Raw genomic sequence first — 23,342 nt, 5'->3', positions numbered from 1 at the left:
ATCTCGTGGTGACGGGTCCACTGTGCCCAGCAGTGGTGGCCAAAATGAAGCTTGCTTTTAGAGTGTGTTCCAAGCTCCTGCGAGTGCCAGCGGGGACTGGGGTGTAGACCGCAGGCAGGGTGGTGTACGCTGATTTGTGGGCAGAGCCTGGAAGTACGTCCATGGTTGCACAGTGGCAGCATGAAAGAACCTGGCGGGGAAGGTGTCCTGTATGCCACCCCCAGACTCCTGTCCAGCCTCACATCCAGGTGCACACTGACCTGTAAAGGATGAAAACCCCTTTGCTTTCTAAGTAGAAACTGTGGTGAGAAAGGTTCAGCATTGTGTCTCAAGTATGATAGTGGACAGAACAAGAGCCGAGGACGGTCACTCCCCAGCCTTCGGACAGTCCGTTAAGTCATGGCCTTTTGTTTTTACATGGCATTTGCTCACTTCTGGATCTTCATTTGTATTTCCTGCTTTGATCTTCACCTGGCCTCGCCCTTACACAGACATTGTCTCTCTTTGCGGGAATAGCGAAGGGTGACGTGGACAGGTGGTCAGGTGACCCCTGCCTCAACTGCTGCACTGAGGCAGGATCAGCCGGCAGCCTCCGGTTCTTATTCTGCTCGCGTTTCTGTTCCACAGTGGGATGGTGAATTCCTGGGTGTTGTGCTAATCCAGTGTTTCTCCAAGTGCATCCTGGATCGGTGGCCTCTGCTTTATCAAGGAATTTCAGGTTCTTTAGCCATCTCCAGACCTCCACAGTCACTGCGTATAACAAAGCCCAGCAAAGCTTCTGTGTTTTAGTAGAACCAGTGCTGACAAGACCAAATCCCTGCAGGATCCGGGATTTCTCTGCATTTTACACCTACTTCAGGTTCATCAGCGAGCAGGCAAGGCGGTTTTAACTAAAGCTCACTGTAAAAATCAGCGCAGCAGTCTCTTCCCCTTCCTTCCTCTCTCCCTCACTCCTGCCTCCTGGGTGGTTTGTAGTAACTTTGCATTGGAAGTGTTTTCTGCTCTTTACAGACCTGTCAGAGTGGCCATGAGACTACATTCCATCAGCCCACATTCCAAGCTGCAGAGAGCACTGCAGGAAACACTGCATGGGGGAGTCTTAGTAAAAGGAGAGCAGAGGTCCTGCCCTCCACAGTCCTGTCTACTCCATTAAATGTTGAGCCATGACACGGTGTTACATCACCTCTGAATCTGTACCTGCCTGTAGCATGTTTCCATCACATCATCTTGTGTAGTCCTGTAGAGAGTATCATTCCTTCCCTTGTGTCCTCCTTATCCCACTAACGGGCTTTTATCAAAGGATGTGTGACAGCCCACCGTGACAATGAGATTGCCTTAAACAGCATGTGATCGTTTGAAAGTCACTAGCATGAAGCACTGTATTGAGACTCATTTTGAGAGCCTATCAATGAAGTCAGGTATGGATTTTAAAAATTTAAATCCACCCTTCAGGCTTTTTACCCCTTGATACTTCGTGTGTGGAAACCAGGACAACCATAAAGAAAAGTTAGGACAGCATGCCCTCTAGTGGAAAGATGACACACTTTGTATAGTTTTGCCGGAAGGTTTCTTTCTTAAACCACGCTCCTCACATTTTCAGGATGAAATTAAGGAATTTTACTTTTTTCTCCTGTAACAGAACTTGGGTCTGTGCCCAAAGTGTCACTTTTGTTACTGTCTTAAGGATTGAATTTCTGTATCTCAAAATCACACTGTTCTAGGATTTGTCTCCTTTAGTGACCCTTTTTAAGTGGGTACCATATTTTAAAAGAAAGCTTATCTTTTAGTCTTTTTTTCTTTGCATGACTGTAAAATCCCATCTGCTTGATGTTTGGAAGGGACTCAGTATGACTTTATATGCCTGCATTTAATCTTTTGTGTTTAAATACAGCTGTGGGACAGTCGAGAGCTTTGGAAATTGGTTACCTGTACTGAGACCATCCCTACTGTGCGATCTTTGGTTTCAAAGCATAAGCTGCAGTTGTGCCCATCCTGTAGGTTTATCACTGGTTACCAGGCTGTTCCACACTCGATACTCACGACCTCCATCGTGCTCCAAAGAAGGGGTAGTGTGTCTTACCTGCTATCCTTAAGGATTTCTGTCGTGGGGACGTGATTGCTTGGTGTATGCTTAAGACTGCACAGAAGACAAAAATTTACCCTATATGGTACGTGAAGATAGATAAGGTCTGTGGGAACACAGCAGCAGAAATCTACCAGAAACATTTGTTTTTTCCTTCAAAGCAAAGTGAATACCTGGGAGAGTAAAGATCTGGGGGGTTCCACAGTTGTGAGGATGGATTCCATGTCTCTCCTGAATGTCCCTTACTGTTCTTTCCAAAAGTCCCACCCAAGCTGTGTGTGTCTCTCCTGATTTATAGTCGTGTTCAGTTTGTTATTATTTTGGAAATGCTGTAACAATAACCCTTTCCTTGATTCCATGCAGTTAAACTTGCTACTCTGAAACTGAGGAAGAAGGGGCGAAAGTCTCACTTTTAACTGATGGTTTGAAGCACGCACACTCCTGTGAGACACTTCCACTTCAGTCTTTCCGGGGTGGAGGCACAGAGCGCTGTATGTTTCTGGTACCGCTTGTTTCAGATTCCTGTGCTGAGTGGGGAGAGCTCTGGATTGAGAATCAGGGACCTTGCAATTCTGCTCCCAGCTGCTTGGTCTTTGGGGTGTCAGCACCCTGCTCTGTACTGTCAAAGCTGGAATCCACAAAGTTGGAAATAACTCAGGCTCCAATGATCTGACTCCTATGTTTATTTATTGTGTAGGAACCATAACCAACTTAATTTCATTCTCTTGAGTTTAGGAGTTAAAGAATTCACAGCTGGTTCAGGACAACTTCCACAAGCACTAGAAAGTGGTATCTCTCTCTCTCTCTCTCCCTCTCCCTCTCCCTCTCCCTCCCTCTCTCTCTCTCTCTCTCTCTCTCTCTCTCTCTCTCTCTCTCACACACACACACACACACACACACACACACACACACACACACCCTGATTTCTCCCCAAAGAGCTACCATTTTAGCCCTTGTTTCCTGCACAGAATATCGAGTGCCACTTTTCAACCACTGACACTTGCTCCTCTGTTGGGTGTTGGGTGGCTGTGGAGGGGATGCCACCTGTTACAGTATAACTTTCCAGCTGCCACGTTAAGTGACTGGCCTTGTGGCTTTGATTTGGACTTTTCTCCTAATTTTTTGAGCAAATGTGGGTTTGCAGTTTGTCCTTGAAAAGATCTATTTGATCATTTAAAGGTGCATTTTACCCTTCACTTGGCGCTTTTGCTGATTATTCATGTCTTGAGTTGTTTGTATGTGAGAGTATGTTCATGCTCAAACAAAGTATCTCTTTACTTAGATACTGAAAGTAATTATCAGGGAGAGAATTGTGTCTCAGAGGTGCATTCCTTATTAGTCTGTCTTGGGCTATAGGTACTTTCTCACTATGTTCTTGAAAAACATTAGATTTCTAAGCTCTTCCTTTAGTTGTAGGCATGAGTACAGATGTTCTAATCTGAACTTTTGTGTTGGACATTCCAGCTTTCCACAGTGGGAGAACTTGTAAGTCATTAACTTTGTCATTATTGTTTTTAATGTTTCTGATTTGTTGTTTGGAAACTAGATGGGGAATGTTAGTATTTGAAATGGCATTTGAATGAAGTTCAACACAATGTAAGCAAAAGGTCACCATTACTAATAAACTATATGGAAAAGTTAATATCTGTTAAATATTTATTGTCATTTAAGGGTAAGTTACTTTCTAGGAATGCTGTGTGTTAACGGGCTAAGTAAGGTATTTTGGCATTGTGTTAGTAACCCAGTCAATCCAGTAATAACTGAAACCTCAGTTTGCCCTCTACAGATCCCCTGAGCGGAACAAGCTTTATAGTTGAGCCCCATCTTGGCGTTTCTGCCCACCATGCAGACTGACAACAAGACATATCCTTGCTTGTGTCCTAAGCATTGTGTGTGGTTAGAATAGTTTCGAATTGAGCCAAGGAGGTAGGTGACTGTTTTGCGCACTTATCTTGCTGGCTGCTCACCGTTCCAGAGCCTCTGCTTCCACACCCAGGCAGCAAGAACAACAGAGCTCCTCACCTAACCAGTGTCAGAACAAACAGGAAGGCCTTGGCTGTTCTCTGGAACTACCAAGCATTGTGTAACACAGGGAAGTGTTTGTTTTGTTTATTTATTGATTGGAGCCCACTTAAAAAGTTAATTCCCTTTGGGTGAGTCATCTTGGATTCTAACGTCTTTTAATGCATTGATTTATCTGTCGTCGGTGAGGCAGTGCTGAAGAAAGCATCCGTAGTGCCTTAGCCTGGCAGCATCAAGGGCCGTTTCCTGTCCTCTCGGCTCCTCTAGCCTGGTGCCAGAACCCTTTATATTTTTTTTTCCTAAAATCTTGATTTCAGCCAGTGTAAGGTGCAGCTGTGTGCCCTGCAGGGAGGTCTTCCACGTGCACTGGCAGTCGCCTGTCCAGGCACCGTGTCTTTCTTCCCTGGCTCAACCTAGATGAATCCCTGAGGCTCCTGAATCATCAGGACTCTCTCTCTGAGACCAGAGGCAATTAAGAATCCCCGGCTGGTGTGCAGACAGGTTCGAGGAGGTAGTTTTAGCACATCTTACCCAGTGTTACGTTTTTTATTGTTTGTACCCTTTCGAGCTTTCTTTCTGTTTGATGACTTTGGAGCTCAGTTGGTGAGTCTTAGTGAATGAGTGGAGTGTGGGCTCCATCTGCTGGCAGTGTCTTGAAATTACATAGGAAGAAAAATTCTCTAGTGGATCAAAAACACACTCAGGCAGGCACACAGCTATAACCCTCCCCCCGCCCGCCAAAGATAAGATACTGGATTTTGTTCTCAGATCATACTGTAATTATGCAGGGTACCTTTTCTCCTTTCCCTTGCAAAGTCAATTGAAAATGTATGCTTTGAGGAATGTCCTAGAGGTAAATTCTTCTTGATGAATAAGACGAAGCACTTGTTTGTGTTTGTGGTGTAATTTCGTAGTCAGTTCACTAACAGGTTGCTGGCTTCTCCTGCTCACCTCTTCTGGGTGTATGGAGTTTTTTTTTTTTTTTTTATTTGCAGATATAGAGACCCTGGAATTTCTCATCATGTTTCAAAATGACGGTGTCAGATTGACACTTCATTCCAAATGTATCACCTTGGAAATTGCATCCCAGGCTACCTCTGTGTATTTACCCAATAAATTTATTGAACTTTTGTTGTGTTAGGAAAGACACAAGTCATCAGACACAGGGACACCAACAGATAAATAATTGAATTTCTCTTAACCGGAAGTGGTGTAAGTAATACACCTAAGAAAGCACGGAGCTGATCGTGGGGGTACAGGCCTGTCATCCCAGTACTCAGGAGCTGAGGCAGGAGAGGCACGAATTTGAGGCCAGCTTGGGCTCCATAGTGAGTTCAAAGCCAGCCTATGTAGTGAGAGTCTGTTTAAAAAAATAAATAAATTTAAAAAATAATGTGGACTAACAGTCACTGGATGAATGCCATTTGAAATTCTGTGTAGTTTAAAGAAACAGAGATAGACCAGTTCTAAACAGAGGCTGACAGAGAAAGGTTGGTTGATTTGTGAACAAAACCAGTCCATTTGAACCCATCTCTGCTCTGAAGGGTGTTCCACAAGTGAGCTGAGAAGCCAGGCATCCAGCTTTTCCATCTCACCCCGGAAACCTTGCTTCCCATTGTTCTCTGCATAATTTAAGGAAGAAAGCCCCAGTCAGGAATGTGTGGATTTTCCTCTCTCTGAAGCTCTCAAGGACCAGAAAGGGTGTTGTATCTTCTTGGGCAGTGAGACAGAATATCAATAGCAGTGTGAAACGGGGAAGGTGCAGCCGGCAGGCTGGCTGGTTGGAGAGGGCTGGGAGCTCTTTGGGAAATGTTCTCAGGTCTCATTTCACAAGACAGGGAGTAGGTCTGTAACTGCTTAGCGGAAAGAACAGGTAGCTCGTAATCATCAGCCTGTACTTGTGTGCTCATGGTCAGCGTACCCCTGGGGCGATGTCATTTCATCAGGAATCAGTCATCTGTCCCACTGTGCAGCAGTGGGTGTGCATCCAAGCAGGGAGAAAAGCCAGCGAGGTCCTGTCTGTTAGCAGGTTCACCTTGGGGAACCCACTGGGAAGTTGTATAGCGGTGCCAAGTCTGAGCAGCTGGAACACCTGTCCAGAAATTCTTCTCCCTGTCCCGCAGTGCTTGCCAGGTGTGACCAGTCCCGTCAGTGCTGCACGAACTCCCCTGCACTTCCTGGGAGCCTGTGGAGCAGAGTCCTCCGCGGTGGGAAGAGGGAAGTTGTCAGCGTGCAGAAAACTGCTCTGCCTGGCTGACAGCGAATCAGGCAGGCAAACGACCCAGGGTGGGGCATCAGTGGTGTTTTCACACACACACACACACACACACACCATCTCAGTCTTCATGCATGTTAGGACAGAGATGGAAATCCAGTGAAGTCTGTAGTAATGAGGAAATGTTCCTCATTTTGTCTAGATAGGAGAATAGGGGTTGACGATGTTGAAAATCTTTAGCAGCTAGAGAAATATCTTGAAGTGTTCAGTTTGTGAGTGAAAGTTCATGCTATCTGGGATCCACCCTAAAAATATAGCAGAGCAGTGGGCAAATAAATGGTACTAGAATGGCAAATATAATTATTGAAATTTGGTAATGGCTACACGGTGAATCATTGTACTATTGTATATGCTTGAAAACGTCACAACTAACTTCATTTTAAGGTAAGGTCTCTGACTAGCCAATGGTAGTTTTGAAATTCTTTAAAGGAGTTTCCTTTCTCTAAAGTGGGATTGCTTTGAAGTAAGGTAGCACCTGAGTGTGTTTGGTGTGCAAATGATAGGGTTCCATTTTAACCAACAGTGACATACTTGCCTGAGAATCTCTGTATCAGCTTCTTGGATACCAGTTGTGTTTTGATGTCACTGGTTTCCAATAGAAGATTCTTCACATTTTTTTCTCTGTGTCTTACTGTCCCTGAGCTGAGATTTATACAAAAGAAATATAACTGTATGAGTACCATTGTGTCCACAAAGGAAAAGACTTTCTTACTTCAGAGCTTTGTGGCAAGTATGATCTTAAAATTAATGTTCTGCTGTTGCAATAACATAAACAAATCAGAGTGTGCACCTGAATATGTGAGAACAGTTTCAGAATTTGTCTTTGGGCTCTAAAGGAATGCCAAGGATGCAGTTGTGCTTTGAGACTTACAAGATGTTATTTGAGAATTGTCCAAAAGCTAAATATGCAATACGCACTACCCCCTCCACACGCTTTCTTTCTCACACCATGTGACATAGCACTAGGTACTTTTAAGAAAAAGTATTTATAATCCTGACTTTCTCTGATCCATGACCCATTTTTTCTCATATTCTTTATTTCCCCTGAGACAGCTGAAATCATTTTTATTTTCTTTAGAAATAATTGTGCTGCAAAAAACATGTTCCATATTAGATAGAGAAATAAGTTTCTACTCATTGTTTTCTGTAGTGTTTCATGTTGCAGTTTTAAAGACCAGAAGATAAATTCAGTGCAAAAACAGAATATTAAAAGCTGTTAGAGAAAAGTTTTGCAACAGCAAGCAGAAACACCGAAAGGGTGCCCTGGATTTGGAGGCAGATTTATTTATGTCAGTGGGTACAGATAGGGCTCATTCCTAGAATATCAGGCCCTGATCTCTGGTGGTGTAGGGTTTATATGGGATAAGCCAGAGGCTTGCCAGTTGGGAATTGGTTTATACAGGGTGCATTACAGTGACCAGCCGTTTCTAAGAGACCAGAAGCAACCAGAACTGGAACAGGAACTGTCACCTGGGTAATACAGAAACTGATCCTTTCTCTGTTACAGTTTAGTCTGCTGGGAGGACCTTTCTCGGTTACAGTTTAGTGTCCTAGGAGATCCCACTTAACACTGGAAAACACCAGGGATAGCAAGGAGTAGAAATCAACTTGTATTTGGATTTAATTAAGCTCAGTTGTTTTGACCAGAGCTTACTGTATGATTATTTACCTTGATTTCCTCCTCTGTGAAAATATTGCCCCAAGAGGGTTGAATGAGACCATGTAGATATCCCATTTCTGCATGGAAAAGCATGGCAGTACCAATAAATGAGTGTGCTCTTGTCGGGGAATTTTTGACGTAAGTGTTATGCACTTCTAGAGCATACTACACAAATCCCAGCCCTTCTTTGCTGTTATGTATGAGGTGTGATCCAAATAGGTGGTAAATGTTTAAATTTTTTTTTTAAAGTATGGTAAAATACACCTTGCTGTTAATCCCCTTCAAAATTCTCTCCCTGGCTTCAAACACACGCCCATCATTCTTTGCACTTTCTGGAGCAGGACTGGCAATCTGGTTCGCGAGTGCCCTCAGAGGGTACAATAAAGATTACAGTGAACGCTGCAGCCAAGGCCATCCAGTGGACGGCGGGCTGGTAAAAGTGTGGTGTGTCCTCCCCTGCCTTATTCACTAGATCTCTGGGTCTTCCCCAAGGTCAAAAGGGCCATGAAAGTCAACAGTTTGAATCCATCCAGGATACTGAGGCAGCCAAGGTAGCACAAATAAAGACATTCAGGAAAGAAGACTTTCAGAACTGCTTCAGAAAGTAGCCAGCGCAGTTGGATAAGTGTCTTGGAAACCAGGAGGAGAATTTTTAGGGGGATGCATTGCAGTGCCACTTTCACGTGATAATTTTTAAAACTTTAAACTTTCACTGTAGTTTCTGTTATTATGTCTCATTATGGTTTGTGTCTCAGTGTTCCCCTGAAAGCCCCATGCACTTTTAGGTGGGGTTGTTTTCAGAGGTGGCTGAATCTAGAGCGTGTGATTGATTTATGGTACAGTGCTGGGATTAAGGGTGCTGGGATAAGGCTGGGTGATTGCTGGGTCAGTCTGAGGACTGGGTTGGCACTGCCCTAATCCTGGTAGACTGGATACAGTATAATGGCCAGAAAGGAGCTTGTCTCTCCCTTCCCTTGTTGCATTTGCTGTCTTCTGACACAGCGAATTGGTTCTCCTCTGTGATGCCCCTCTGCCAAGCCATCCTGCCTTGGAGCCCACAGATTATGGACTCGGAACTCTACAAACTGTGAGCTATATAAAGCTTTCCCCCTTAACTTTGGGCGTCAGGTGTTTTGTCTCAGCAAGGAGAGAACAGTAACTAAGACAGACCTCATACGTCACTGCTAGTACTGTGGTCTCTTTATTAAATTTGGCAAAGTTGATGGAGAATGCTGCCAATGAGATAGGACACTGTGTGGTCCAGAAAGAGAAAAACATTCAGCTTTGCAACCTAGTACTTCTTGGATGTCTTGTTGCCATTGCTAGGAGAGCCCACAGAGGATGGTTGTAGGTGGATTTTGGAGGTGCTATTGTAGTTGTCTGGCTTCAGTGAAGGCTCTTGTGACAAGCTGCCACCTTGGGAGACATCTGCTGTCAGTGCACCTCACCTGTTGTATTTTAATTTTCATGCCTGTTGAGAAGAACACACTGTGTTCACAGGCAGCGTTGTTAGAGACCTGTGCCAACGGACAGGTCTTCCCTTCATAGCATTAGACTGAGTGTTTAGTTCTGTACTTCCTACATATTGCAGTGATATAGGTGAAGTTTCTTCGTTAGGACAACTCATCAAATGTTTGAAGGGACCTCAGCCTTTGCTGAATTTTCTGTTTTCCAGGCTGAGCAATTTTCTCTCTTCTTCCTCTTATGTTTTGGGTAGGGTTAGGGTTCACTTCCGTCCCTGCTATTACCTCAGCTTGTAATTTATGTTCATTGGTGTGTGCTGATGTGATGAGCGTGGAAGCTGTGCATGCTGCTTATTAGATGTTTCTGGCTCCCACCTTCTCTGCACGGAGTGGAGTCGTGCTTTCTTCCCTGTGATTAGCTGCCACTGTGCACTAGTTTTAGACAGTGATTTCTGAATGAAATTGACATACGCCTTTGCCAGCTGGGGCATTTTGCCGCTGAGAATTGATCCTCGGTGCTTTCTTGAACTCCATCTGCATTTTTGTTGCAGCTTCCTGCACTTAATTTCATTATTCTTCTAAAATGTAGACTCCGCCTTCCCCAATAAATGCCACTTTCCAGTTTCAGAATAATTCAGTACTTCACATATATATATCAGCACATGAGGGAGGAATGGAAACCAGAGAGAAAGGAATGGAGACTCAGCTGGGTCACGGAGAGAGGTGATTCTGCACATCTCCCTCACAGGTTTACCGGTCCTTGTGAACATCAGGAGAAAGTTGATGGCCGTGATGGATCCATCTTTGTATCCTTAGCTCACCATTTGACACCATGCTGACGTTACTGTTACTTTTTATTTGTACTAATAAAAATAAAAACTGAAAACAAATGAACCTCCTAAAATGAACATTCCTCTTAAATTGTCAGCCTGTAGCTTTTATGTCCTGTTGGCTGTAGGGAGCTTCTAGAGGGTACTAATAAATTTTTCTCTTGAGTCTTGGCGACAAGTTCCAAGTAGCAGAAAGGATGTCTTTAAACTATGAACTGAAAAGAAGACAGGGCAGGACATTCTCGGTGGAAGAGATAGATGGGTAATGTATGCAAGAACACGTGTGCCCCAGCCACTCCCTGTGGACCCTCAGCTAAGCCCCCGACCATGTACCAAGTGTGCGTTTTCCTATTCTCATGTCCGGAACCACCCAGAAACTTTGTGTCCATTATTCCCCAGTTCCATTTGTGCAACTGGAGGCCTCGAGTGCTTAATTGTATTGGTTATGGGTGAATTGAGAAATCACCGTATTCATTCTTTTCTAAGTAGCTTAGTAGACTTTGACAAAGCTCACCAATGGTTAGCACTTCAGTTTTAAGTTTTGAGACGGATTCGAAAGACATTTCTTCTACTTGGCCTTTGCAGTATTAGCCAATGGTTTTATATGCATTTCCCAACAAACAACATTTCATAGTATATCAAGTAGGACACTCTAGGATCCCAGGGTATCGGTATCCTTAATGGGGTATCAAGTTGCCTGGAGCAAGCAGGGCATTTACCGAGCAGTTGTCATTAGTCCCAAAGCCTGTTCCAGCCATTTAGTGGTAAAACCTTTTCACAAGGACTTCACTGATGCTGTCCACGGCAGTGTCTTCACTTGCTGAGCCTCAGATGATTGTCAGTGCTTTGTGTTACAATCTCACTTAGGAAAGGAGAAACGCCATGAACACAGCCCTCTATCCCCTTCCACTGGTGGTACCACTGCTTTGATGAGACATCTTTTGAAGCAACTCTGTCACCATCTATTGTGCTCAGCAGGACATAAGCTACTATGATCATGCATGAGTTAATCCCATTTCTAAAAGGTTAAATACAGTGACATTCAGTTGACTCAGAAGTTATGCAGAATACAACAGCCCCTTGAACTTATAAAATGTACCACACTCCTATATTTATGAATGTTAGTGGTCACTCAGGGACTCTGGCAAAGCTAGGATGTCCCATGGGTGCCCTCTGTGTTTCTAGCGTCTCACAACTCATCTGTTTGGGGATATCAGTGGCATTTTCAAGGGAGATCAGATCCACCCGTCTAATGATACATGTGTGTGTTCAGACAGGATCTGCTTCTTGCCCAACGTCACCCTAGGGCTTGGGCTTGCAGTGAAAGCACAGAGCTGTCATATTGCCCTGAGCCCTCTGCTCCTCCCTTTCTCAGCAGTGTGCGTTCAGGCCAGTCAGCCTGTCACTCAGGGAGAAGAGCATGCTTGTGCCCTGCGAACCTTTGCAGGAAGTCAGGGAATAGGACATTTCCGTTCATCTGTCGCAAAGGCCACATGACCTTGAGAGGGCTGTTTTTCCTCTCTGCTTCTAGTACTTTCAACTACAAAGTGGGAAATGTCAGATAGATTATTTGTGGGTGTAAATGAGGAAAATGCTAAAACCTTCCCCAAATTGGGGTTACTAAAATCTTAAGACTTTCTTAGGAAAGTTAAACCATGTGTACAAATAAGGATATTTCTCAGCCTGTCAAGTGGACTTGGCAAAAGTATTTCAGTCTTTGAAGTATAAATCATACTTTTATAAATAACATACTGTTTATGGTATGTATCATCAGCCAAAGATACCATTGCCCTAAGAGATACATTAGAATGGCAAAGACTTTGTTGACCTGCTCTAACCTGTACCTGTCTTGCCATTAAGAATCGCTGCTCTAGCCCAGTGTGGTAGCACACACCTGTAATCACAGCACTCAGGAAGCAGAGGCAGGAGGATCACTTCAAGTTTGAGACCAGCCTGGGCTACAGAGTGAACTGCATAGTGAAACCTTGTCTCAAAAACAAACAAACAAACAAAAAGAATGACTGCTTTGATAAGGTACCATTTTTCAATGGTGCATGCCACAAAAGTTGACGCCAGAAAAGACAACCCTTTTATATAAGAAATAGTGAACATTACTGTACCATACATAGAAGTCTTTTCTACATGCATAAATATATATAGAGATAAAATTTACCTCATTTACAACTGATATTAGAAGCCATAAACATTTTACCTTTTTGCTAGTTCTTTGCCTTTCTGATGTAAGTGTTTTATGTTTGGCTTTTCTTTTTGAAGGAACCTATACAAACGTACCAGCTTTCCTTATTCACTTAAGGGAATTTATTTTAATAATTCCCTTAATGGGGCCCAGACCGCAACACAAGATAAAGCACGGCATTTTAAGTCCTATGTTCTGACATCAACACTGCAGCCTTACGTTTTGAGTGAGGGAGGTTAGCAATTTGAATTCAGTGGATTATGATAAAATTTTATAAACCAACACATAAGGGAGTCAGGGTCAGAGTTCTATTTTTCTACTTGATGTTTTCAAAATAATCAGCAGAGAACTAAGGGGATGGCATGGAACATATTTCTCAAACTGGAGGCCCCCCACTATATCAATGACTGTCAAGTACAAACTATGAAACAAATCAAAACCAGGGAGTGAGGGATGATAGGCAGTCGTGCTTTAGAGGTTTTTTTTAAGGGCAAACAGAGTGCTTCCCTAAAAAGAAGAGATCTATCCAGGGGAAGGAGCTGCTTTGCCATGCTTCCTTTTCTGTGCTGTTTCAAGCTGGTATGTGTGAGTGTGTATGTGTGTGTGCGCATGCGCATACGCGTGTACACATGTGTATGTGTGTCTGTGTACATTTTCTGTTCGTTCACATTGCTTGGTTTAGATAATGTAACAAGAGGTCAGTTACTTGCTCTTCCCCTCTTATAGTGACCCCTGATCCTTGCAACAGGTCACAGATGGGACTCATTTCAACCTAGCGCTACAGCCTAAGTAGACAATCACAATCTGCTCCCTGCTGTCTTTTCTCTCCCTGCCCTTGGCTGACTTGGATGCGTGGCAGCCCCTGTGCTGTGATAGCGGATAGCAGCTCCTTTTCACTTTGAGGTCACCCAGGAAAATTTTCAAGGTGGACATTTGGGCTTCGATAATGCTGGAGAACTCTGCAGTTTGTATTACCAAACCATGTATAAATCTGCCTTTGACTAGTCCCACCCGGGAAGGCCCAGTGGAAATGTTGCTATCACAAAGGATTAGCTTGTGGAACAGTGTGACCTAAGGGGCTTGTTTCTGACTTCTGGGAGCTTGGTAAATGAGCCCCTGCAATAGGCTGTGTCTTAGTTACTTTTTACTTGTCTTGAGACAAAATACCTGATGCCCAAAGTTGGGAAAGGAAAGGTTTATTTCTTCTTACAGTTTTTGGAGGTTTCAGTCCATACTTAGTTGGCTCCAAGGCAGGGTGGCATGGTGGGGCCACAGTTCATGGCTGCTGCAAACAGCAAGGCTGAAACTGCAAGAGAGAAAGAGACACACCTTCTTCCTGCCATTACATTGTATGCTGGCTCCACCCCTAGGAGCCACTCACACCACCAATCCAAGTACTAGACAGTGAACCAATTACAAATGCACAATGCAAACGCATGAGGCCTGCGGATCAGTGACATAAACCATGACCGGTTCTCTGCTGCAGAAGTTCTTTCTGTGTTTTAAAGAAACAGGAGGCATCCAAAATTACCTAACTCTTCAATACTAGGATTTAGCCAAATGCTTTGTATTGGCTCTTTGCAAAGAAGAGTTAACATTTTAACGAGGTGCATAAGAAGGAGTTGGGAAGAAAAAAATATTTTATCATTGGCATGAATGTTCTAGAGTACATACCAAGTAAAAATAGGATACAATTCCTTCTTTAAGCCAGCAGGGGGCAGAGGAGAGTTCTAGCTGTTCGTGACCTAGGATTATCAGAAGAAAATTATGGCAATCCAAAGCAAAGTTCTCTGACATTTTTGTAGAGAAACTACCTATGGGATGTTAATGACCAAGTTTCCCTAGTTATATAGACAGGTTCCAGCTAGTGTGTGCATGGCTAGTTTGTTTCTGTATAGGATAAAAGGACAAAAATAATTTTGAGTTAAACCTTCGAGGAGACAACAGTATAGGAGCCAGATAACAACGGTAGCGCCTTAGTTTACCTCAGGTCTTTACTAACCATAACACAACATTTCAGTATTTCCCATTTATATTTAAGGCTAGAAGGAAAGACTTTTAAAATAATGAAGTTATAAATTATTTTATTGTCCAGTATATCTCTTTTTTTGAAAGTGATTCTGTGTGTGTCCATGAAATAATGAGAATTCTTTTCACGACCATCCTGAAATTGAGAAGTAAACTCTATTCTTTTATAACTCCACCTGGGAGTTCTGCTCGTAGTATTTCTTACATTGCAAATATGGGATTACTATGAAAATCTGGTAACTGTCCAGAAAGGGATCTTCGTCCTAATGTTTTCAATAACTCTCCAGCCCTGCTTGCTAAGTTTGGCCCTGAAAAGCCATTTCCAAAAGGAAAGTAAATTTTCCATGCTTTACTAGTGGTGAAAACAGTTCACTCTTGGGTAACGTGTAGTGTCTTAAGGTAGGCTTCTCGGGAAGAGAAGTGGAGTTAGGATGTTTACAAAGGACAGTGCTTGGAGTCTACACCTATAGAAGGGAGAGAAGGAAACAGGACTGAACAAAAGTGAAGTTCCACTGCAGACCCAAATAAGCCTGTGCTGACGCTTTTAGGAACTCTGGGTTTGAATGTTCCCAGGACCCTGAGCTGGGACCCTGCCATTCTGGTCAACTACTGGCTGGACGTCCCCAACTCCCACCCCAGCCACAAGTGGTGATCTTGGTGAAGGGCGCTCCTGGCAGCTAGGACAGTCCTTAAGGGACTGCAGTCCCAGAAGTTGGAATGAATCTTTTATGAACAGGGAATTGGAACAACATTGTTATAACTCAATTAGTGCTGCCACCCAATCAAGTCCTCAGGATTCTCTTTCTCATGAATCATAAACTGTGTCACATTAAACAACGCATTGTTGGTTTTAAAGAAAAGGTGATAAACTGTCATATCTGTATGAAAGGAAATACTAAATAAAGTACTTTTTTCATGGCTAGTGTAGTTTGGAAAATAGGATTTTAAAGAATGAAGAAGAACACATTTGTATAAATGTGTGTCAAATTTGAAAATACAATTGCTTAGTCTTTTCGGGCTGTTACAAGTAAGTACTATAGACTAGATGGCTTATAAACAAAAGGACTCTGTTTTACAGTTTTGGAAGCGAGGAAGTCCAAGATTAAAGCACCAGCAGATTTGGTGTCTGGTGAGTGGCGGCTTCCTGCTTCCTCATTCATAAACCACTGCAGTCTTCTCACTGTGTCCACTCAAGGCAGAAGCGGTGGGGAAGTTCCCAGGAGTCTCTATGAGGACAATAAGGTTTCTCCAAAGGGCTGCACCTAGCGATCCAGTCTGCATGTCCAGCACCCTAATACTGTAATTTTGGAAGTTAGGATTTTTACATACAAATTCTGAAGAGATACAGACATTCAGCCTATAGCAGTGATGGTAGCTTAACACACGTGCAGTTCTTTTAGTCCACTTCCTGTTGCTCATAACAGTTCCACAAACTAAGTAATAAAAAAGAGGTTTATTTTGGTGCACAGTTCTGGAAGTCTAAGACAGTGAGTTGCCGTCCTGCTGGCAGAGTGCTGAGATGGAGCACAGCATCACATGGGTACAGACAGGGGACAGACAGACACATTTGGATCTTGTTTGGTCACTTTTCTTAAAAAGCCATCCGTGTTCAGTTATGGGGTTTCTACCCTGCAGACCTGATCTAATCCTGATGGCCTTCTAAACACCTTAGATTGTTTTCCATCTTCTTGGTACCTCACCATGAACATTAAACTCCAATATGAGTTATGGAGCAACAAACTATATTCGAACCATTGGAATAGTTGATTTATTTGCTTTGAGAGTTCTCCTACGAACAACAGACAGTTGATTCAACATAATTGCAGTGGATAATGGAACATTAGTTCGCGGTTGTTCTTTGAGATGTTTGTTGGGGGGAGCTGTTAAATAAATCACAAACGGTAGTGCTGGTAGTTTGCTAGATAAAGAAGCCCAAGTAAGTAGACAATAAAAAGGAATCAGGGAAGGTACATTAGTGCGTTCTCCTGTGTGACACTCATTTAAATGTACTCTTTCGTTCAGTACTTACGTTCATTCTGTCCATTAATTCCATACATTCATTCCCTTAGCATTTGGTCCCAGTTTTAGCTGTGTGCCTACCTCAGGCAGCACCTATGCATACTTTAATACCCCTGGCAGTCATGGTTCTCATCTTCAGGGGACTCAGTCTCACCAAAGATCTTTGTTGAGATCACCACCAGAGTCATCAGATGTGTATCAAACTGGGAAAGATGGTGTCACACTCAGGGTGCAAGGGTCTGAGTTTCTAAAATCTAATTTTCTGTTGAAAGCCTTAATTGTCTCATCAACAGTACATATTATCAGTTGTTGTCTTGCTGCCAGGTCCATTTTGTTCATTTTAAAACAATCAGTGTTACATACCCAATTCTGAAGAGCCACAGTTTATGAGTCATTCTTTAAAGTAGCAGTGAGACCCAAGAACAGAGCAGTAAGTTCAGCCCAGAGCTCAGTTCCGTGGGTCGCCTTCCTGCAGCCATCTTCCGTATCTCATCAGGAATGCGCTGCTTTATGAATACCTCCTATCGCCTACTAACAGCACTGTTATAAAGGTGGCCTTATAGATTGAGGTTTAATATGAGTGATCATTTTTCTTCTTTATCAGGGCTCTTCTAAGTGAATCTGGATTTTTTTAAATTGCTATTTTAAAAATTTTTTTTAAGTGCATGCCTGAAATGAAGAACCTACCACCTGTCACCACGCCCTTGAACTGGTGTTTTATCTTTTTTTTTTTTTTTTTAACTGCCATCATAAGTGTTAACTCAGCCAAAAAAGTTAAAGGATGTATTAGTATTATACAGAAGCGTTAGAAAGGACTTCCCTGCCCCTGGAAAATGTCTTCAGCCCATGTGGAGAACTGCTGGTACAGGGCAGAGTTGAAGTGGGGAGGAGCCTAGGAGAGCCAGCTGCTTTGGTGAAAGAAGAAACAGACTTGACCCCATATAACGACAGTGGAGGTGGCCAGCACAGAAGGCAGCAGGAAACCTAGGAGAGCGTGGAGATAAGGTTCAGGAGAAGAACAAGGAAAAGTGGAAGGATACTGAGAGATTGAGAGAAGAGGTGCCCTGGCTTATAAATGGAAATGACATTGCTTTTCATTCTGAAAGAACAATCTGTCATGGTTCTTCCATTTGCTTCTCTCCTAGCCATCATTCTAGCGCTGGCACAAAAAAAAAAAAAAAAAAAAGGACAAAATATCAATAGCTATGTAGCATCCTGGGGGTTGGGTTTTATACTGTAATGAACTTCGGTTCTTGGGAAGTCAGAGAATTCTGTTTTGATGAAGAAGACTCTTGCATCTGTGCATCTGTTGTAGCTTGGCATAACTGAATCATCTTGGGCCCTCCATTTAACTAGTGCCCTGTATTTGACCCAGGAGAATGAAAAATTACCTAGCATACAATCCCATAAGAAAAGCAGAATGAGCTGCACCCATGGGAGAAAAATTAACCTGCTCAACAAAGAAGCAGGATACAGGTGTCAACCAAAAATTAAGATTCTAGCTAAATTATTTCCAACAGGATGTCTTTTTGTGGTTTTCTATTTTAAAAGCTCTATAAGCTTTCCAGTTCAGTGCCACTCATTTGGACTCTGAAACGGGTCTACAGGTGGCTGCTGAGCTCAGCTAATAAAATTCCAAATTTATCAGTTTGGCTGCTTGGATTCCTGTATTGTTAATGAACCCACTTCGCTTCCTGTAATAGTGTTTACTCTTTCTTTTTTTCTCTAGGAATGGTACAAAAACTGGACCAGAAACTTCCGGTGGCTAATGAGTACCTGCTCCTCTCTGGAGGAGTCCGGGAAGGTGTGGTGGACCTGGACCTGGACGAGCTGAATGTCTATGCCCGGGGCACTGACTATGACATGGACTTTACCCTTCTGGTGCCAGCCCTTAAGCTGCATGACCGTAATCAGCCTGTGACCCTCGATATGCGGCACTCCGCCTTGTGCCACTCCTGGCTGAGCCTGCGGCTCTTTGACGAGGGGACGATCAGCAAGTGGAAAGACTGCTGCACCATTGTGGATCACATCAACGGTGCCACCAACTACTTCTTCTCCCCCACCAAAGTGGCTGACTGGTTCTACGACTCCATCAGCATCGTCCTGTCAGAGATACAGAAGAAACCCCAGCGAGGGATGCCAAAGGTGGAAAAGGTGGAGAAAAATGGGACCATCATCTCCATCATCCTGGGGGTGGGGAGCAGTCGCATGTTGTACGATATCGTCCCTGTGGTGTCTTTCAAAGGCTGGCCTGCGGTGGCCCAGAGCTGGCTGATGGAGAACCACTTTTGGGATGGGAAGATTACCGAGGAGGAAGTCATCAGTGGGTTTTACCTGGTACCCGCTTGCTCCTACAAGGGGAAGAAGGACAATGAATGGCGGCTGTCCTTTGCCAGGAGCGAGGTGCAGTTGAAGAAGTGCATCTCCAGCAGTCTTATGCAGGCCTACCAGGCCTGTAAGGCCATCATCATTAAACTCCTGTCCCGGCCCAAGGCAATTAGTCCCTATCACCTGCGGAGCATGATGCTCTGGGCCTGCGACAGACTTCCTGCCAACTACTTGGCTCAAGAAGACTATGCAGCCCACTTTTTGCTGGGCCTCATTGATGACCTGCAGCACTGTCTGGTCAACAAGATGTGTCCCAATTATTTCATCCCGCAATGCAACATGCTGGAGCACCTGTCAGAGGAGACGGTCATGCTCCACGCCCGGAAGCTGTCCTCTGTGCGCTCAGACCCTGCAGAGCACTTGCGCACTGCCATCGAGCACGTCAAAGCGGCCAACCGCCTGACCCTGGAGCTGCAGCGGCGAGGGAGCACCACCAGCATCCCCTCCCCACAGTCCGATGGAGGGGACCCCAACCAGCCTGATGACCGCTTGGCCAAAAAACTGCAGCAGCTAGTGACTGAGAACCCGGGGAAATCCATTTCTGTCTTCATTAACCCTGACGATGTCACCAGGCCTCATTTCAGAATTGACGATAAATTTTTCTGAGTGCTTTGCTGATTCTTTTCACCCCACTCCTGGTTGTAAAGCTCTCATCCCATGTGGCGTGGTTTGTGACTCTGTCTTTCCGTTTTTTACATATCCAGCTTCGATTGGATTTGTTAAGAACAAATTTTAAGTTTTCTAGTTCTGAAGGATCATGCAGGCTCTGAAACAGTATATTACTATTTCATATTCTGCCTCTGGTTTTTGTTGTGTGCATTTCCTAATTCACGTCATGTGGTTTCGTTTGTTGCATTTTTTCCCATTGTTTGTTTAAAGGAGAACTTGAGCCATAGATGGAAATGCCCATGAATCCTGTTGCTTTTTTTCTGTTTTGTACTCTGCACATTTGTTAATGGGTCTTAGGAAACAAACCTCTTTCCGATACTTAAGGATTCTATCATATATTTGTTTCATTTCTGTTTTTATTTTTCTAATGACTTTTCATAACTATGGATATTTGAAAATCATAAGTACCTGGGAGCTACCTGGCATGTTGGTTGGATTTCTTTCTTTCTGACCAGGGGCTGGAATAGCTTCCTCCTTTTTCATCAAACAATGTAAACTTTGAAAGTAATGCTACAAATTGTGTTTTGAAGCCGCTTCACTGAATGTAATTGTCCTCAAATTGGCAAACATTGGAGGGTTTGGAGGGTGTGTTTGATAGCTTCTCGAACAGAATTAAGGTTTCTAAATGTTAGTTTTAGCGTATGTAATTATTTGAAGCCTTATTTAAATCCTATTAAAGAGCATACCACTATAATTGTTATTTGCACTAATGGAATCTCTGCGGTTGTCAGAGTTGCAATGTGTGTTTCAGTATAAATTAACATCCAGTCTTGAAATGCTCTCATGTTTTCAGCTAGCCCATTTCTCTCGGTCAGTAGAACAATTTTTTTGCATTTGTTTAATTGAAGTTCTCCTTTAATTGTGGGGTCCTGTTTTGCCCTCTTTGATATTCCTGGTTTCTATCTCACCAAGAGAAGTTTTTAAAGCTTTATACCTGTTCACTGACTATCTAAAGCTGAGAAAGATATATACTTGATAAAGTAGATGTCTTTGTATTTATTTCTTTTGGAGTTCTAGAGATAAGCTTCTTAATAGAGGCTCTTTACTTCTCCTGAGCTTTTGAGGGAAACTGGTAGGAAAAAAATTATTACCCACAAATAGATGATACTGTGGCTGCTCAAAAGCAAGGGTGACTGTAGAGCAGGAACCAGGAAATATCTGTGGGTGGCAGCATTGGAGTAAAGCTGTGCTGTCTTCATGAATGAAGCTGCTTACCAGATTTAGGTGCTGGAAGGCATTGGCTCCCTGTTTTGGTATGGACTCGAGGTGAACTGGTGATCAAGCCATCAGGGAGCCAGCCAATCTTCCAAAGGACACCCACGATATTTGCTAATGGAAAAGTCAAGCAACATATTGGTTTTATTCTTGAATGTCCAGGCTCATAGTTTTTGGATTATGGCCATTTGGAATCAGGCATATGTGGTCTTGGGTTTTTGCATGGGAATTAATGTAATGCTTATAAAATGAAAATGAAATCAATCAACAATCTTAAGTCAGATTCAAAAATAATAATAAAAAAGAAACATGCTGGCCTTGAAATTTTGCTGTTGTTGTTATTTGTTTAGAATCTCAAAGTTATTTTCTTAGTAGTAATATTGATTTCCCGTAAATACAGCCGTAGTCTTTCAGGTCAAATGTTTTTGTGGTACACATTCAGTATTCATTCTTCCTTTTCCTCCTACTATCTCCTTATTCTCTGTATAATTTATGATATTCTGAGAAAGCAGCTTAATTCTCAGCTCCAGTCGAGCCCTGCCATTGGAAGATCCAATCGACATGAGCCATCTTTTCCTTGAACACAAATGTCTGTTAGGTGCATATGACATAAGCTGCTCTGGTCATACACTGCATTCTGCGTTGGAATCATGGTGGGAACCTTTAGACTTTTATTGCTACTGACAACTATCACACAGGCATCACTAAAACCAGTCATAGGATAAAGCTGATGTCGAAGGGCACTAGGAGATGGGAAATGAAAAACTGACCCTTCAGAACTTCCAGGATGACAGACTCTTTGCCTTTGGACTTCATAGTTGTACTTAATTGTTTTTATCCAGTTTCATTTGGTCTCAGCTCATCAAAATACTTAAACTTGTATGACAAATTATAAACCATTGTTTTTTTCCCCTAGGAATACTTACCAAGGGTACTCATATTCTTTATCTAAAAACCAATGTACACTATCTGATTTAATTAATCCACAGAATACCATAGCCTTTAGATCTAAGAACTATACACCTGCTAAAGTCTGTTACAATTTATTAGATTTTGACCATGACATCATACCTTGTAGGTTAAAATAGTTATATATTGTTGATGTGGCAAACATTCAAACAGTGATTGCTCTCAGATTAATTATAAAGTGTCACAACTTGCTCTGAATTAATGTCTGAAATACAATTAGCAACATTTGCCATATTTTATACACTATGCTTCTAGACAAAATTTCACTACAGGGATGATGGGAAACCAAGACATTGATCCTTCTAGGACATTCCTTTCTTTTGCCCCTCTAGCTGTACTGAAGAGCACAAATTTTAAACTTCACAAGTCTAGTGTCTCCTGGACTTTTGTAATTTTAAAACTTTTTAAGTTGTTTTTAATTCCCCAAAATTGCCATCAACTCAAGACATTATGAAGCCAAACGTGGAGAGTGAATAGAAATGGAATGTAGTTTAATACCCTTCCTTTTCTGAAACCTAAACAAATCACTGAATTACCAACCAGTCTCTCTTTCTAAAGGCCAGGGGTGGGTTAAAGGCACTTATAGGGGAAGTGGTGGTGTGTGCCTGTAGTGTCAGCCATTCAGGAGGCTGAGGCAAGAGAATTGCTTGAGCCAGGAAGTTTGAGATCAGCTTGGGCTCGGGCAATGTAATGAGTCCTTTTTCAAAAAAAAAAAAAAAATCACTTGTGTTTCAAATACAATATGAAATGTTTAAAGCTGGACTCATAATTTCAACATTATGCATGGCTGTGATCTGTGTGTGTGTGTGCGTATGTTTGAGGGGTATTCCTATTTTTCTCTATTTTGAGAATATATCATGCTCTGTCTTCTGCTTTTCTCTTCTGAAATGGAAATTTCAGAAGTGCAAATAAAGGATGGTTCGAGGGTGCATAGAGCCACTCTGAAATTCTCACATAAGGACCAAAAAGGTAAAAATTAAGAATATTCCTAAAATTGCTGTGCAGAAATTACCTGAGAAAATGAGAGGTAAGTGTTATATGGCTCAGTTTACATTTTGGTGGAGAGGCAAGGAAGTGAGGAATAGGCTTCTGGGGCTAAAGAACTTTTGGTCATTCTGTACCACCCCAAACATGCATGCCCATCACGGTGGCAATCGAGCTTCCCTTGGAGTGGCAGTCTTCTTAATCAGAGAAATAAGGCTACTGCGCACAGCTAAAGATTGGTGGTTTTGGACCAGATTATCCCCTTACTTCGAGAATCTTCTTGACCTGAAGCTCAACCTGGATGGGCTCGCTGGGAAGGAAGGGAGACAGATGCTTACCAGGTGCTGCTGAACTTGGAGGGCAGCCACCCGCTGCAGGCGCACAACTCACAGATGGTACTTGTAACTGCCGATGCAGTGTGCACTCGAGGGTTCGTTGCTGGAGACCAGATTCCTGATGGGATGGCATTGAGAGGTTGTGTAAGCTTTCAAAGGTGGGAGCGCACAGGAAGCAATTCAGTCCTCAGAAGGGATTAATGCT

General features: G+C 43.0%; 1 protein-coding gene across 2 annotated transcripts in view; it reads left to right on the top strand.

The window, feature by feature from the left end:
* The window catches only part of Mb21d2 (Mab-21 domain containing 2), a 108,521-nt gene extending 87,348 nt beyond the window's left edge, over positions 1 to 21,173 (top strand). For both annotated transcript variants that reach the window (XM_003477092.5, XM_063261240.1), the window contains exon 2: positions 18,307 to 21,173. In XM_003477092.5, coding sequence (XP_003477140.1) covers positions 18,307 to 19,571 — 1,265 coding nt within the window. In that variant the 3' untranslated portion in view covers positions 19,572 to 21,173. The remainder of the gene's footprint in view (positions 1 to 18,306) is intronic.
* The last annotated feature ends 2,169 nt before the right edge of the window (positions 21,174 to 23,342 follow it).

Source organism: Cavia porcellus, unplaced genomic scaffold (genome assembly GCF_034190915.1).
Source record: "Cavia porcellus strain 051 isolate PalLab524CR breed Dunkin Hartley unplaced genomic scaffold, mCavPor4.1 scaffold_14, whole genome shotgun sequence".
NCBI classification, from domain to species: Eukaryota; Metazoa; Chordata; class Mammalia; order Rodentia; family Caviidae; genus Cavia; species Cavia porcellus.
The sequence above is the reverse complement of the archived record's forward strand: the minus strand, read 5'-3'. Positions and strand labels throughout refer to the sequence as shown.